The sequence below is a fragment of the Haliotis asinina genome, chromosome 1 (genome assembly GCF_037392515.1).
Source record: "Haliotis asinina isolate JCU_RB_2024 chromosome 1, JCU_Hal_asi_v2, whole genome shotgun sequence".
Classification (NCBI taxonomy): Eukaryota; Metazoa; Mollusca; class Gastropoda; order Lepetellida; family Haliotidae; genus Haliotis; species Haliotis asinina.
Window position 1 is genome coordinate 47,820,905 of NC_090280.1, and position 15,599 is coordinate 47,836,503.

A 15,599-nucleotide genomic window follows, 5' to 3' on the forward strand; every position below is an offset into this window, starting at 1 on the left:
GCATGGTATAACTGTTAACAGTTCAGTCATTATGAACTGACTGACACACATAATGTTGAGTCAATATACACAATCAAATGTAGAACGAACGAAACTTGAGGTGACTAAGAACCCGTTAGGGAGAAGACGGAAATAAAAATGATGCTGTTTTCAAACAGATGTTTTTATATTTGTGGGTTGGAGAGTGGAGACTAGTATAAGTTTCTATTTCAGACAGGACCTGACAAGCTTGAGGCAAGAGGAACACGGTCTGGTCTCTTGGGAAGAACAGCAAGTGCATCCAATTTCGTCGAAAACGTAAGTATGTATAATTCACACATGGTACTGTTATTTAATGAGGAAATATTTATATGCATATAGAATTCATTAAGCACCATCGGAATCAAAGGGCAGGTTTTTAAAGTAAGTTTAGTTGGAACAAGCGATCATACTGTAAAACTTATTTAAAAAGGCTGGGTCACCCATTATCTCGAAGGCAGCATGCTGCATGTTCACGTGATGGGAAGGCGCTAAGCGCTGTTTGGCTTAACGTTCAAAATTGTTGTAAAACATGTCCACTACAGTTTTCTGAACTGACTTATAATATTTACTGACATCTTGTCATGTAGTCGTTGTGCTTTAAGTTTTGGTTGTTGATTACAAGAATATCTGTACATACGACATGGGTATATCTGTGATAAGTATCTCTATGAGGACAATTTCTCCGTACATCAGTGATCTGGTATATACGTACAAGCCTGTTAAGAGCATGTGATTATATACAGCTTATTTACTGATAGGGGCACCTGGACCAGTGATGAATTCCATTATCCCGTTGCTTATGGTGACTTTAGCAGCCACTGGTATGTTGTCAATAAACATTCATGAACGTTGTACAGTGCAGATAATAAATGACCACGACAGAAACATGACATTGTACGAACACTATTTATGGCCGATTTACGTTACAGAAGTTAATTTCGAATTTACTTCCTACAACTGCTGCCAAGATGATTTCTTTAAATCAACATTTATGTTTTTAAAACATAATTCTGATACAATGAAAGTGCAGAGGGAGAAGATATTTCCTTTAACCGACATATGTCTTTTTACTTTCAGTGACACCAAAAGTTGAAATTGAGGGAAGGCTATTGTGTCCTGAAATCGGTCTTCTTGGGTCTCCAACAAACCTGACCTGCATTGAGGCTAAAGGAGGCTACTCCTTCATAACACCCAGAGGGACATCGGCAGCAACATGTGAAACATCAGCTGGGAAATGTATATCCACTGGCCACTTCACAGCCTCTGTCATTAATACCACCTCCATTGTTCTCACCATACCTGATTTATTGAAATCACACGCTGGCGTCTGGAAGTGTGGCAGTGATGACAATAAGCCTGATCCACCTAGCTGTCAGATGACTGTGGCAAGTAAGTAGATATGTATGTGTCTTGATTTTCTACCAAGCAAACGACGCGTTGTACACACCTCCATACGTTGTATTTACATTACCGAATCCTGCCAGAAGAACAAAACCGCGGCATTATATTTAACGTTATGGAGAAAGAGTGTTTGTTAGAAACATTTATCTCTTTCGTGATCTATTTGGAAGATTACTTGCCTGCAGAATGGAAGACAAACAGAAAATTGTCAAGTTGCAACAGGGAGTCAGTAACACCTTTAAAATGTCACCTTGTTTGATCAGCGTTACAAAACCGCCATTAGTCCAGAGAGAATTTATATTCTTAACTGCTATGATTAAACTCTTTTTGCTTCACCTCGCCATTCTACATTTGAACATAAGATGTATGTAATCATTCACTCAGTGGTAATATGAAAGGAAATGATGTCTTAAACTGTCTCGTGGCTAGGGGTCCAGAGTACTGGTTTAATCCACAGCGGCGTTACACCTCAGTATACTGACCAGTCTGGTAAATGGTATGTATAAACGGTATAAAGCCGTCTCTAGAGAAGGAATAAGACGAACAATTGTGCGCTAACGTACATCTATTACAGGCAGTGTAAAATCAGGTAATTTGTAAACGGACTGAAATTTTCAGTCAATTTAGACGTTGTCTGGAAAAGGAGGTTAGGTTATTTGACAGACTGTCTAAAAAACAAAACAAAACAAAACAAAAAAAAAAACAGCACAAGGGAAAGGATCTTACATTGTATCTGCCATCTGGGAACGTAGACAAGTGATGGCTATAAACTGAGATTAGACAGGTTTATATTGGAAACGAGTAACTCTAGAAGTGAGAGAAGACAAGAGAATAAACCAATCTATTCCAATCACACAATCTTAGAGATTATCAGGCAATTTACTAACTGAGTGAATCGGGAAATTTACGAATTGAATGATTTTATACACTGACTCTTACACATACATGTTGCTGTATACAATCCATATTCCTGATCAATAAGTTGGACAAAGTTCCCCATCGTTCAAACTTTGAACGTGTAAACTGAGGAAATGATGAGTTCCCTTTTCCTGTTAACAACAAATGGAGGAAAACAAGCATATTCCTTGATGTGTTTTAGATTTGCCAACCTGCACCATAACAGGAAGGCGGTATGATGACAGTGACTTCATCGTGGACGAGGAAGTGGCTTTGAAGGTGAACGTAACTGGATACTACTGTTCTGAGTCAGTCCAGTTCCAGTTGCAAACAGGAAACATTCAGACGGGGTTGGACCATTCACAATGGAACGCTACCACATCTGTCATATTCAATCTGACTGAGACCCACATCGGGGAAGTGAAACTGGTCTTCAAGTGTGGTGGATACAGGCAAGCGTTAACATGTGAAGGGATTCAGCAACTGGGTGAGTGTAGTGCATTTTGAATATTTAACACAGGAACGTTGTAATACTGCGTGGATATTGATATCGTATGGTGGGAGAATAACACATATCAAGAAACATCTGTCTTAATGAAGATCATTTAATTGTTTCTACTTTCCTGAAAATCGTTCACTCATGATTACGCTTTACTAGTTTTGCAAAATATACAGGTAACCGAACATCAGCACTGTACTCGTGTAACAAAGTCAAATACAAATGATAAGGTCCCAGCGCAGCAGAATCACAATTTATCAAGACCTGTCAATATGCAAAATATTTAATAATACAATAGCATCAGGCACATTTAACATGATTGGAACCATATGCTAGTTGAATCACTAATGTCTGACTCAGGAGGGGTAGTTATTAGATTCTATATGCCTTGGTAGAAATTTTTACTGATTTTTATCGTTCATTGAGCTCATGACAATAATCTTTTCATGTTTACGAATTTGTTTTACAATGCATCAGTTAACGTGTAAATATTTACACTAATGAGTGTAGTCTATACTAGGAAGTATAGTTTAAAATTTGGCCTGGCCCAGAAGTGTCAAACACTGACACTGTCACTACAAAACTACTCTGAGTTAATTGCTGTATTCATTTGTTTAATCCAAACTTGAGCTCTTTGCAAGAAGCAATAAGCCTCTTCCCATGTTCCAGGAAATACTTCCTCTGGGAATCACTCATGGACAACGACACCTGCAGCGAATCCGTCACTTTATATAGTCCCTGTATGCAGTGTCAGCGTCCTCCTTTGCTTGATTATCGTCGTCTCGTGTTTAGATTTTTTTTGTATAGGCGACGCCACAGACATCGTACGTCAAAGACAGTAAATGCACTACATAGTCACATGTCTGATGACGTGGGATATTCCACCATCTGTGTCGGGGATGGAGCAGTTTCTTGGGCTAATACCACGAACAGGTTACTTCCACCTACACCGGAAGTTCAAGATACCGTCATCGATCCTGGATACGCCACCATGGCAGTAGGCGCTGTCAGCAATCCAAAGCCACTGACAACAGATAGATCCTGTGCTGAAGGATCAAGCCCGAGTGTTAATCCCCCTAGCAAGCTGCTGAACGTTAAACCAGGCCTGTCATCTACCGTTGAGGATTCTAGGTCACCTCCTCTTTTTGAATTTGACATTGAAGGAAAACAAACGTCAGATAACAAAGGGTTGAACTCTGAGTCTCAGAGTCAGTCCATTCCGTTTCAGGATCCAGGCTACTCCTCGATCGGAGATGTTAATGTGACAAGGTCAAGGTCAACCTCGGCAACCTCGGATTATTGCACAGGAGGAACCAGCCCAGTGGTAATTCCTGAGGACACTCACGTGAATGACTGCAATGGTACTACACCAGATGTTTCTGAGCTGTATGCGAAGGTGGTTAAGACACGAGACACAACAGAAGAGGAGGAGTCTGGCGTTTCAGTTGTTGTTCTAGACTAGTGTAAGATGCGGTGGACCTACCGGACACATACGTCCAGGCTTTAAAACTTCACTAAGAGGAGACTTTTGTGGATATACAACCATTTAAATATTATTATGAGAGACGTTTCAGTGTACCTACTATCATCTTTATCATCACTTGCTTGATAGCGATGTTATTGACTACACCGAAATGTCACTCATATTGCAATGAAAACGTTGTACATCGACAATAATATCCAACTTCCTCATTGAAGAAGTATGTTGTTCATGTTTACGAGTTGAATTCATGCTTGCATTATTACACAAACTAAGAAAACTGCAATGTTATTACAATATGCCAGAAGAACAAAAGCTTTGTACACTAGATCAATATTTGTCTCACAAACTAATATTATTGTTTCATCCATGCGTCCCAGCACTGATGTGGGATCTAAGAACCCATCTCACCTTTGGTGTGTAAGGTACATCATCAGATTTTGTACACGCAGCTCCTGAAATTGTTGTAGATACTCGTCTCATCAGTGAGGTCTTCAAAGGGTGCGTGCACCTCTGGCACAGCACACACCATGTTGGACATTTACTGAAGTGCCACTTGTCCCCAAAGACAGCAGAAAGTGGTCACATGAACACAATAGAAAAGTATGGGTTTGAATCCCGATTCTAAGTGAACACATTCCCAGGTGGGTGTCGCAAAGTGGTAAAAGACTGAATCCTGCACTATTTTATTTCGTGAAACATTAAGCTGTCATGCTGTGTTATAACTGCTTTAAATCCGTGTTGAACCTAATTGCCATTTTCCTGTATTTGTGAAAAATTATATTGCTTCCTCTCAATAAAACATATTCATAACCAACAGATGTTAAGTGTTGTGCTGGTTTTGAGAGTCTGTAACAATAAGTGAGTGAGTGAGTTAGTTTAGTTTTACGACGCACTCAGCAATATTCCATCTATATGGCGGCGGTCTGTAAATAATCGAGTCTGGTCCAGACACTCCAGTGATCAAGTGCATGAGCATCGATCTGCGCAGTTGGGAACCGATGACACGTGTCAACCAAGTCTGACCACCCGATCCCGTTAGGTCGCCTCTTACGACAAGTATAGTCACCTTTTAAGGCAAACATGGGTTGCTGAAGGCCTGGATAAGATGGTAGAATGATACATGCCATTTTGTGAGAGGATGTGACATGATGTTATTTGTGACTCAATCACTCGGTGAATGTAGTACAATGCAGTAAAGTGACATGACGTGGTTTACATGCAAGATTTCCTTGTCAGTTGTTTGTGTCAATTAAAATACTTCGGATTTGGTTTTGTTGAAGGTCAGTGTTGAGTGATTAGACTTGGATATGTTGATGTTGAGAAGTATGACTAGATATGGATTTACCATATCTACCTAACATAACTGTGTTCCACGGGAGATATTGCTTGTGTGAGATCAGTCGATAGCTTGTAGGAGACATCGTTTAGACAGTAGATATTGTACAATATCCTGACAATGCTTTAATGTTATGAAGTTGATGACGTCACAATGCTATGACATCTCTGCACTGGAGGTCTAATGTCAGTACTGTGTTCAGTGTTGTACATTTTTTACTGAAAGCTGATGAATAATGGTTTTGGATGATAAACAAAATCTCACCCTTGTGTCTATTGATATCAATTAGATGACCTCGTGTTGATATGTTTGATGTCAGTAGAAACTTGGGTGAGATTCTCTTTGTGTTGGTATCAACTTGGTGTGACGTGGGGCAATAAATGGGTTTATGTCGATGCAGATGGGGTGAAAATGGCAATGGAGAGGTTGATGTGGATGAGGACGTGGTGTAAATCCCAATGGATGGATTGATATCGATGGAGTCGTGGTGTAAAGGACAATGGACGGTTTGATGTCGCCGTGATGTAGATGGGTTGATGTAGACGAGGCTTGGTAGGATATGGATTTGTTGAAAGGGGTAAGGATTGGTTTGTGTGATAAGGCGTGATGGGATGTGGATGTGGTGATGTAGACACGGCATAAAGGGATAAGGATGGGTTGATATATGTATGACGCACAGTTGCATTTCAGTTGGCAGTGTCTCTCATGAAGATTTTTCTCAGCAAGCGATATAAACCAGTTGAACTTTCCTGGTGTGTTGTTCCGTGTATTGCCGACACTGTTCGTATTTCCTGCATCGTGTTCTGGCCCTGCTGTTTCCTCTGATGCTTTCATTTCATGTCTGATGACCAGCTTTGATGACGACAATACAGGCGATACAGATATACCACCTTCCATCGATGGTACAAATATTTTACCTTAAACAACCAGAAACATATAACCATCATTCACGTTTATTGGTGGCAGATCATGAAATAGTTCATAATATCGAGAGTAGTCTCGTCTTGTATTTTTACCAGATGTGTTGGATTCTGGTGTGATTGCCATCAACTGTTTCTTTGATATAAACGTGTAACTTGTCCACTTCCCTTCTATGTCATTGGTTATGATATGATTGACAGTGTGAGATACCGTCTACATCACCACATCCAGATCCCATCACGCCTTATCACAAACGCATGGTTTATACTTGGTTTTCATTTGATGCCATGATGCTGTACCTAATATATGAAAGGAAAAAAGAAACACAAGCTAACCAGGTTATTTAATACACCCTCCATCTGGTGTATAATGTAAAAAATGACGGGAGTTATTTGAGTGGATCGATCACTAGACGAAAGTAATTGTGTAACGTGACATGACGTGATATGACGTGATATGATAAGGGTGTAAATCCAAATACTCTTTACATTCATTTCAGTGTATGTACGGTTTGAATTGGGAGTAGATTATGCGTTACAACATACTCTTAAAGAACATAATGTAAAATAAGGTTTAACAGTTATTTAAGTGGATCACTGAAAATCAGTGATGACAGTGGATGTTTGCAAGTGGGTAAACACACGCCCTCCCACAGCTGAAATATACTGAACAGTAAAAGAAATTGTCAAACGTTGAAATAGAAGACATAAACACTTTTAGGAGCTTTCATTCGTTCGATAATTGCGTCTGTTTTGCTGTTCAGTATATTTTGTAACCAATTCTGTAGATGTCTCTGACAGATGTTCATTGTTTCAGAGGATCATTGTCGCTTCACATCTGTCATTGCCGGAACTCTAGGTGCTGTCGTTATCCTCCTCAACATATGTCTTCGGAGGCATCACTTGTGTCTGAATAGACGAGCACCTGCAGGTTACCTTGGCGTCGTGTACGTAGAGGACGAGATTTTGGTGGTTGAGTGCAATAGGAGCCTGGAACCGTGTTCCTTTTACCAAACACACCACTTTGGTCCTGACTTCTTCTAGACAGATGCGCGGAAAAATGGACCGATTCTATCAATCGGCTGGTCATGTCACGTTCTGCTTATTTGAAACTGCATTAAATATATCTTCGATATAATCTTTGAGAGAGTGAGTGAGTTGACTTTTACGCCGAACTGACCAATATTCCAGCTATTTGGTGGTGGTCTGGAAATAATCGAGTCTGGACCAGACAATCCACTGATGAACATCGTTCTGCGCAATCGGGAACTTATGACATGTGTCAACCAAGTCAGCGAGCCTGAACACCCGATCCCTTTAGTCGCTTCTTAAGACAAATATAGCCACCTTTAAAGGCAAGCATGGTTGCTGAAGGCCTATCCTACCCCGTATCCTCACGGGTCAGAAACAAATACAGACAATTCTCTTTTTGACTAAGAGATTGCCCAGGTTTCCTCTCACAGCACATTGAAATTTAGCAGAAGCATTGTCCGTGATGCAATACGTTGCCAGTCGGACATGACTGAAGCAGACACAACAAGGAGTCACTGATATAAAATGTGTTGCATTTAAAAGAAACAATGAAAATGTAAATAACAGCACCTATTTCTTTACATTGGGTAAACTCCTAACTCGTCCAGAAATTGTCCCGTGTTAGGGGTTTCGACGATGTATGACAAAAACGTTATTTTTATTTTTGATATCATGTGATGTTTCGATTTGCCAGTATTTAGTGAAAAAGATATATTCATCTATTTCACACAACAAGATCCTGTGTTTTCTATAAAAATATTGTTGATGACATCGTATCGGTGAAAGAGTATCAGGTTGCCACATCCGAGTATTTTGTATGTGTTTTTTTCAATGATGACACTGCGAGAGAGTGTTTTGATCACGTGGCTAAATAAGGCCATTAATAAACTGCATGTGCAGCTATAAATGCCGTCTTAGTAGGAAAAGCCTTGAAATTCTGTACAATTCGTTCATTATACCCATATTTGATTACTGCGACCATATTTGGCACAATTGCACTAAAGACCAGGAATTAACATCAGAAAAATTACATATGGATTGTTTTAACCGGTGCAGTGCAGCGAACTAGTTATGAAAAATTACTGAGAGAAATTGGATTAAGCTACCCTGCTGAACGCCGATAGTGTCATCGGATGACTTTATTTTACAAAATGAAAAGCGTGATGACATCCTCATATCTATCATTGTTAGTACCCCTTTCCGTTGTAGAAAGAACTCGCTATAATTTGCAGGACTCGACCCAAATGGCTCAAGGTCAGTCAGCCACGTCCGCTCATTTATCCCCTCTGTTGTTCATGACTGGAATATTTTAAGTGACACAATAAAAAATGCACGAAATGTGAAACACTTTAATCTTCTTATGAACCAGGAGAGACCTCTAACACAAGACTTCGAACGGTATGCAAACTATGGCTCACACCACTTACAAATAACTATGTGCAGACAGACAGACAGACAGACAGACAGACAGACAGACAGACAGACAGACAGACAGACATTAAGGCCTCATGGCTCAGAGAACATCACAAAGTTTATTCAGAATTTAAACCCTCATGGCCCAGAGAACATCACAAAAGCACTACTGTGTCAATACGGTGTGTTACGTATACTTATTTAAATACTTGGGCTCTCTTTAAAAATATAGCAATATTTTTTAATCAATGATAGATCTTTACATTCTAACAGCTTATAGAATTTCATCCTTGATGGGTTATTGGCATAAAAGGGAGGTACGTACAATTTCCTAAGAGACTTACTAGATGGACAGATAAGAATAATATGGTACTCATCTTGCATCTTATGTGTGCAGATTATATGATTTGTGTTATCATTGCTCAATTTTCTGTGCTTCTGGACGTTTGAGATTATGAGACTGACCTCTTAATTTAGCAAACAGCCTTGGGATAAAATATCTGAGAAATTATATGATTCAGTTTTAATAGTTTTAATAGATTTATAGAAAGAAAGATACTCTGACTTGTTTCATCTTGTATACCAGTCTTTGATATTTATTTCAACACAGCGCTTTTCAAATGTGGACACAAACAGAGAACAATCGTCAAACTCTTGATTTTCCACGCATATAAAACACCGGTTGTACATAATAATGTACGTACATAGGAGACCCAATTCTGGCTACCATTTTCTTCATGTTGCTTTAGCATTTGATAGCACGCTGCTGGACATCGTGAAGGGTGTAGACGAATTAACCGACACCAACATCTAACACAATGACAATGCTATCTAACACACAGGTTGTATCTGACAGTATCCACTAAAACAGCTATAGCAGAAGGTTTCGTGCTGATTGAAAAATTCTTCTTAAAATGATGCATTTTGAACCTTTTCTACTGAATCAATCACCCCAAATTTCACTGCCATATAAGGCTATAGGAGCCATTTGAGTATAAATAATACTGACAATAGTTTTAAAGCCAATATTTGGATAGTTATGAAGTCAACGGCAAAGCGGAAAACATGCACGCTGTGCTTGTAAAGCTCTTGTTTCACAATTTTTAGACCAGATTAAACGAGATGAAAAAAATGATACCCAGGTATGTATAGTATGTTGTACGAACTAGTTTCTTTCCCGCAAAATATCATTTTTCTGAACTTCTTAAGTATCCTCCATTTCTATAAACTATAACGTTTGATTTCTCAAGAATTAACTTCAAGGCCCCACGTAATACAAAATTTTAAACTGCTCTAATATATCAAACTTTCTTTGTAAGTCGATTTGCGAGTCTGCAACCAGGACTAAATCATTTGCAAACAGTAGTAATCTAATCACCTCTATGCAGTCATTTACAAATATACCATTACTATTACTTTCATCAAGGTCAAGGTGATTTATGACAAAGATAAACAGAAGACGACTGAGCATACTGTCCTGTCTGACCCCAGGGGAAGTGTTCTAAATTGACCTGATCAAATACAGGACAACACGTTAGAATACATACTTTCCAACACCTCACAGAACTTACCCTGGACGCCATGTTTCCACAGAAGGTGCAACAATGTCTTCCTATTTACAAAATCAAAAGCCTTTTTGAAATCTATATAAAGAAGATGTTTTTTTCCAGCGGAAGTGTTGAACGACTGATTTCTGATTTGACGTGATCGAATACAGGACAACACGTTAGAATACATACTTTCCAACACCTTACAGAACTTACCATGGACGCCATTTATCCACACAATGTGCAGCAATTTCTTCCTGTTTACAAAATCAATAGTCTTTTTTGAAATCTATATAAAGAAGATGTTTTTCGGTTTCCACAAGCACCTTTGCAAAACAGCAGTCAGTTTAAAGATATTATCAACAGTAGAATAGTTATTAGGGAATCGTGCTTGTCCTTCATCTAATACTTTATTGATTTCAACGAATTGTCGCAGTCTGTGTTCCAGAATGGATGTAAAATCTTTGCCCATTACAGTTAAAAGAGAAATTCCTTTATAATTGTTTGGATTGGAAGAGTCACCGCTCTTATACAATGGCACCGAAGGACCAGCACTCCATGATTTCGGAAAGAGTCCGGTGTCCATGATAGTAACAAACAGAGTGTGCAGATAAGGAGCTATAAATGAGGAGTGTTTAGTAAATTCTGGTGGAATCGCATCCATTCCAGCGGCTTTACCAGCTTTTAACATTAAACTAGCTTTATTTACTTCATCTAGAGTGATCTGATCAGATAACTTGTCAGCCTCAACACAATCCCTTCAGTCTGCTGGATCATGTTGCAATCTGGTATTATCATCGTCATCATACATCATCTGACGTCTCTGCATTAAGCAGATTAATAAAATGTTCATACCAGCTACCTGTACTAATTGTGTTTCTCACATTTTGAGACGAGATTTAATTGTTTTCCAAAACATTTTGCAATCTTTACCTGACACAGCAGTGTTAACAAGCTCGCAAGTCTTTGAATGGGATAAATCTTTCTTGGCTTGACAGGTCATACGAAATAATTTCTTAGCTTTTAGGTAATTATCTATGTTTTTTTGGATTTGTAGAAACGTAATTTAGCGTCTCACATTCAAAATCAAACCAAGGCGGTTGTGAATCAGTCTTTGGTTTAGGATTAATTTTTTTCCTCAAATTAGAGCATACAAATAGAATATCTCGCTGGTCGTATCAGTGGTTCTGTTGACATCCAGTAATTCAATGAAAAATATGTAACGAGATTTCAATTTATTAAAGTTACTGTCTTTACACGTTTTCATGAAAACATTATCAATATTAATTGGAATGTTAAAACGTGGTATGTTCAACATTGTAACATTTTTATCACCTTCTATAAATCTAATATTAATTAACAATATAATTAATAATATAATTATTAAGATCACATTCACATTAAGATCACATCCGTCACACTGGCGCCTTGTTTGTTTACAAAAGTCATTGAACCACCACAGTTACAGAGGGTTAGTAGTGCGACACCGTATTTATTTAGCTAACAATCCGACGCGGTTCTTTTTTGACAAAAGCTATCAACTTCGTACAGACACGCAAGGTTCAAAAGATCAATATAATTCATCTTCCATAAGAAAATCATTATTTGATGCAGTCCTAGCATTAAAATCTCCCAAAAGCAATATTTCCGGTTTGAATCCAAGCCCTGTGACTATAGAGGCGATATTCTCCTCAAGTGTATCGATACCATCTGAGTCAGTATGACAATGGTAAGGAATCCCTTCTTGGGGGATATATAACCCAATAATCAATACAGGTTTCTTTATGAAATGCAACAGCAGAACAATGCAGTTTTCAAGTTCTGGTTCTATCTTGCTAACTAAATGTTCAAACCGTCTGAGTACATACAGTGCTACGCCACCTGAATACCGACCAACATTGGATTTTTAGATGCTCTGGTAGACATACATAATTGTGGAAAGCATGTTCAATCTTAGTACAATCAAGTTGCATGGTTTCAACTAGACAAAATAATTCAAACCTGTTTAAAAAAGGATAGAAAGTCACAATTTCCAACTTTCGACATCATTCCCTGGACATTCCAGGCACTCACGTGGAACTTCGACGAGATGCCATCTTTACTAAGTTCACGACTCGTGCCGCGGCCGGGTGCCTATTCAGTGGGGTGGGAGTCGTGCGTGCCTGATCTCATTTCGGACGGGATATTCCCCTCTTCTTCAGATTCCAGACTCCCTGCACGAGAAAACATCGTGTTTATCGTAGGAAAGGTATGCTGTATGTCCCTCCTTCCGAGCGTTTAATCACAAGGGATCAGTATTTTAATTCCCAATCTATGAAGGATCTTTTTAGCAATATTAGCCCTCATTTAATTATTGCATTTTTAAAGGAATTAGATTTGTTAACTGAACTGTAAATAGATAAATATTTTAAAATTGGAGGATTAAATTAGTAGCTCAAATCGTTAGTGTCTGTACCTTTGGGTGATGAAGTACCGTAAAATAATTGTCCTCCTGAAAGGGTACTTAAGTCCAAAAACATTTGAAGTAAATTTCAGTTTTCCAGCTTTTTAATCGTAGAATAAGTGTGTTTTTACTTTATGGCTAGATTTGTCCAAATTGCTAACAGCCGAAGGGATGATGTAAATCAAACTAGGGTCCACGCAGGAAGCAAATGTACTGTAAGTCCCGATGATCTACCTTCAGTTGTTAGCAACCTATGGCCCATTTTTATATTGTATTGTCCTCTATATATACATTTTTTTACGTATAGTTACTAGTTTTATATTCTACTCTGTGATTTTCTAGTTGTTTTACTGTCTCTCGTTTACAGGTTTTATATTAGACATGTGTTTCATTTCAGCATTAAATGTTCTCGTCACGATATGGCTGAGATATTGCCGATGTGACGTTAAATATTAACTCACTCACTCACTCACTCCGAGCGTTTAACATCATGAGGACAAGAGCTGCCCGCATGCATCTCGTTGTTTCAGTGAAGTCGTCGCTGACCTTACGTCTCTGCTGCCCTTCAACTCTGCCCTTGCAAGTTCCCGCACGCTTCTTTTATCCTTGAAGGTCGAAAACTTCACTACCAGGGGCTTGGGACGTGACTTGGGCGGTAGACGATGCACACGTTCAATCGGTATTGCTTCTGCATCTATGTACCGCAGCTGATCTTACATTATAAAGTTCCAAACAGCCACTTCAGATTGCTCTCAAGATTCACGGGAGTTGCTGTTAACTCCATATATTATTAGATTGTTCCACCTGCTTTGAGCTTGACTTTTATCCAACATTTCTTCCAGGAACTTCACCTTAGTTGACAGTTCAGAAATTTCGTCACGTAATTTAGTTTGTTCAGCAGTGAAATTATCAAATTTAATGTTCATCGCTTTTATTTCATTTTTAATGCGTCGAAACATTTCATGAATATCGTGTCGTCGTCATACTCGGCAAAGGGATGTTTTGACTGCTTCTGCTGGGCATTCCTTCTAGGTGGACCGGGGTTGAGTTCAACGTCACAACACAACATTACCAGTCTTGCAATAAACGGGTAGGCGATACACTCACTGTTGGGCAACATACTTACACGTGCTCGATGGCTACTTATCACATGCGCTATATAGACGCAATCACATGTGTCTGCACTTGCGGTCGCTGGTAAGAAGTGGCCACTCAGAGACAAAACCTAAATTAAAGCACATGAAGCACAACATCTGGCGTTTCAGTAGACTGCCAAGAAATGTTAAATGGCGTTGAGACTGCTTCTGTCGATGTGCTCTCGGTGTGAAACAACCCACAAGATTTCAGTTTGTCGTTAGAGCCGATGCACAAAATACTACTTTGATGAATACTTTGTCAAAACATATTGGTATTCTCCATAAATATTCACCTTTCAGTGTCCGTATACCATTTGAGCACTCGGAAACAGGCCTTACCGGCTTGCACACCACACCTTTAATTCTACACTATGTGTAGACTAAGATTACAATGTAGTAACCTAAAGGCAGACATGCACAGAAGATTCTTAGTTGAAAACCCTTCATGCCAATGTGGCCATTCAACCGAAGATGTCTGTCACTACATCTTCGTCTGTCCAATATACCGACACACATGCAAAAATATATATTTCTTTACTCATAACATAAGCATCATAGATATCCTACACGGGAGAGGTGCGCCTAAACAGGACTCTATACAAATTATTGACTCAGTTGCTCAATAACTTAACGATTGCCTGAATTAAAAGATTCCCTTTTAATTTATTTCTCGTCGGCACGTTTCGTACCAAGTTCCAAGTTTTACTCTTTCCTGTTACGATGATTAAATTTTAAAACAGAATGCAAAGACACCTAAACCATCCTTTTACCAAAATATGTGCTCATTAAAACTTGAAACACTTCAGTTGATTCCGCACATCTAATATCCACTATTGATAAAATTGATCTTCCATGATCTAGAATTCATGTTTATGTTTGTGGTGTATATTTGTCTTATTACATTGTATTATGTAGTGTACACACATTGCATATCCTGCATCACATGGAAAAGTATTGATATAAGCCTCTGGCTTATTTACCGATCCACTACATTTCGACACAATATTATGAGCACTTGCTCTTTTGAATGATAAATATCGTTTAAAACACTTCCGGATTTCCATTGTCAATAAAACGTCTCAGAAAAGAAACTGGACATCCGCCCTATTGATGAAACTGTTTGTGAACTCCGATTGCGTACATACTTCCTCGATATAGCGCTAGCAATGCAGTCGTCGAAATCACCATAACGTCGAATGCTTGCCTGGGGATAGAATATTTATGAGATAATAGTTTTCCGGCATCTAGTAATAGACTCTGGATAATAGTACTAATACGACCGAGCTGTTAATTTAATCTTGCAACATGTCATGAGTGATGCATTCTTTAAAGCAAACGCTACCGTCACACACAACAAACAAGTCACGGTTAAAACTTTACTGTGGCGAATAACATGACATTTCCCGAAAAGGTTATGATTATTTTTCATTATTATGCTAATATTTGTCTTGGGCCAATAGTCAGCTCTGCT

The 15,599-nt window shown here is 38.8% G+C and overlaps 2 protein-coding genes across 2 annotated transcripts in view; both read left to right on the top strand.

The window, feature by feature from the left end:
- The first annotated feature begins 201 nt into the window (after positions 1 to 201).
- On the top strand, positions 202 to 5,115 carry LOC137279744 (uncharacterized). Its single transcript, XM_067811836.1, has 5 exons — positions 202 to 297; positions 780 to 842; positions 1,099 to 1,410; positions 2,522 to 2,806; positions 3,488 to 5,115. Exons 2-5 carry the CDS (start codon positions 797 to 799, stop codon positions 3,658 to 3,660), a joined length of 816 nt encoding a protein of 271 aa, XP_067667937.1. The 5' UTR covers positions 202 to 297; positions 780 to 796; the 3' UTR covers positions 3,661 to 5,115.
- Positions 5,116 to 8,833: 3,718 nt separating this feature from the next.
- The window catches only part of LOC137273174 (uncharacterized), a 12,223-nt gene continuing 5,457 nt past the window's right edge, over positions 8,834 to 15,599 (top strand). Inside the window, exon 1 of the mRNA XM_067805668.1 lies at positions 8,834 to 8,843. Within this exon, the coding sequence (XP_067661769.1) occupies positions 8,834 to 8,843 (10 nt within the window). The remainder of the gene's footprint in view (positions 8,844 to 15,599) is intronic.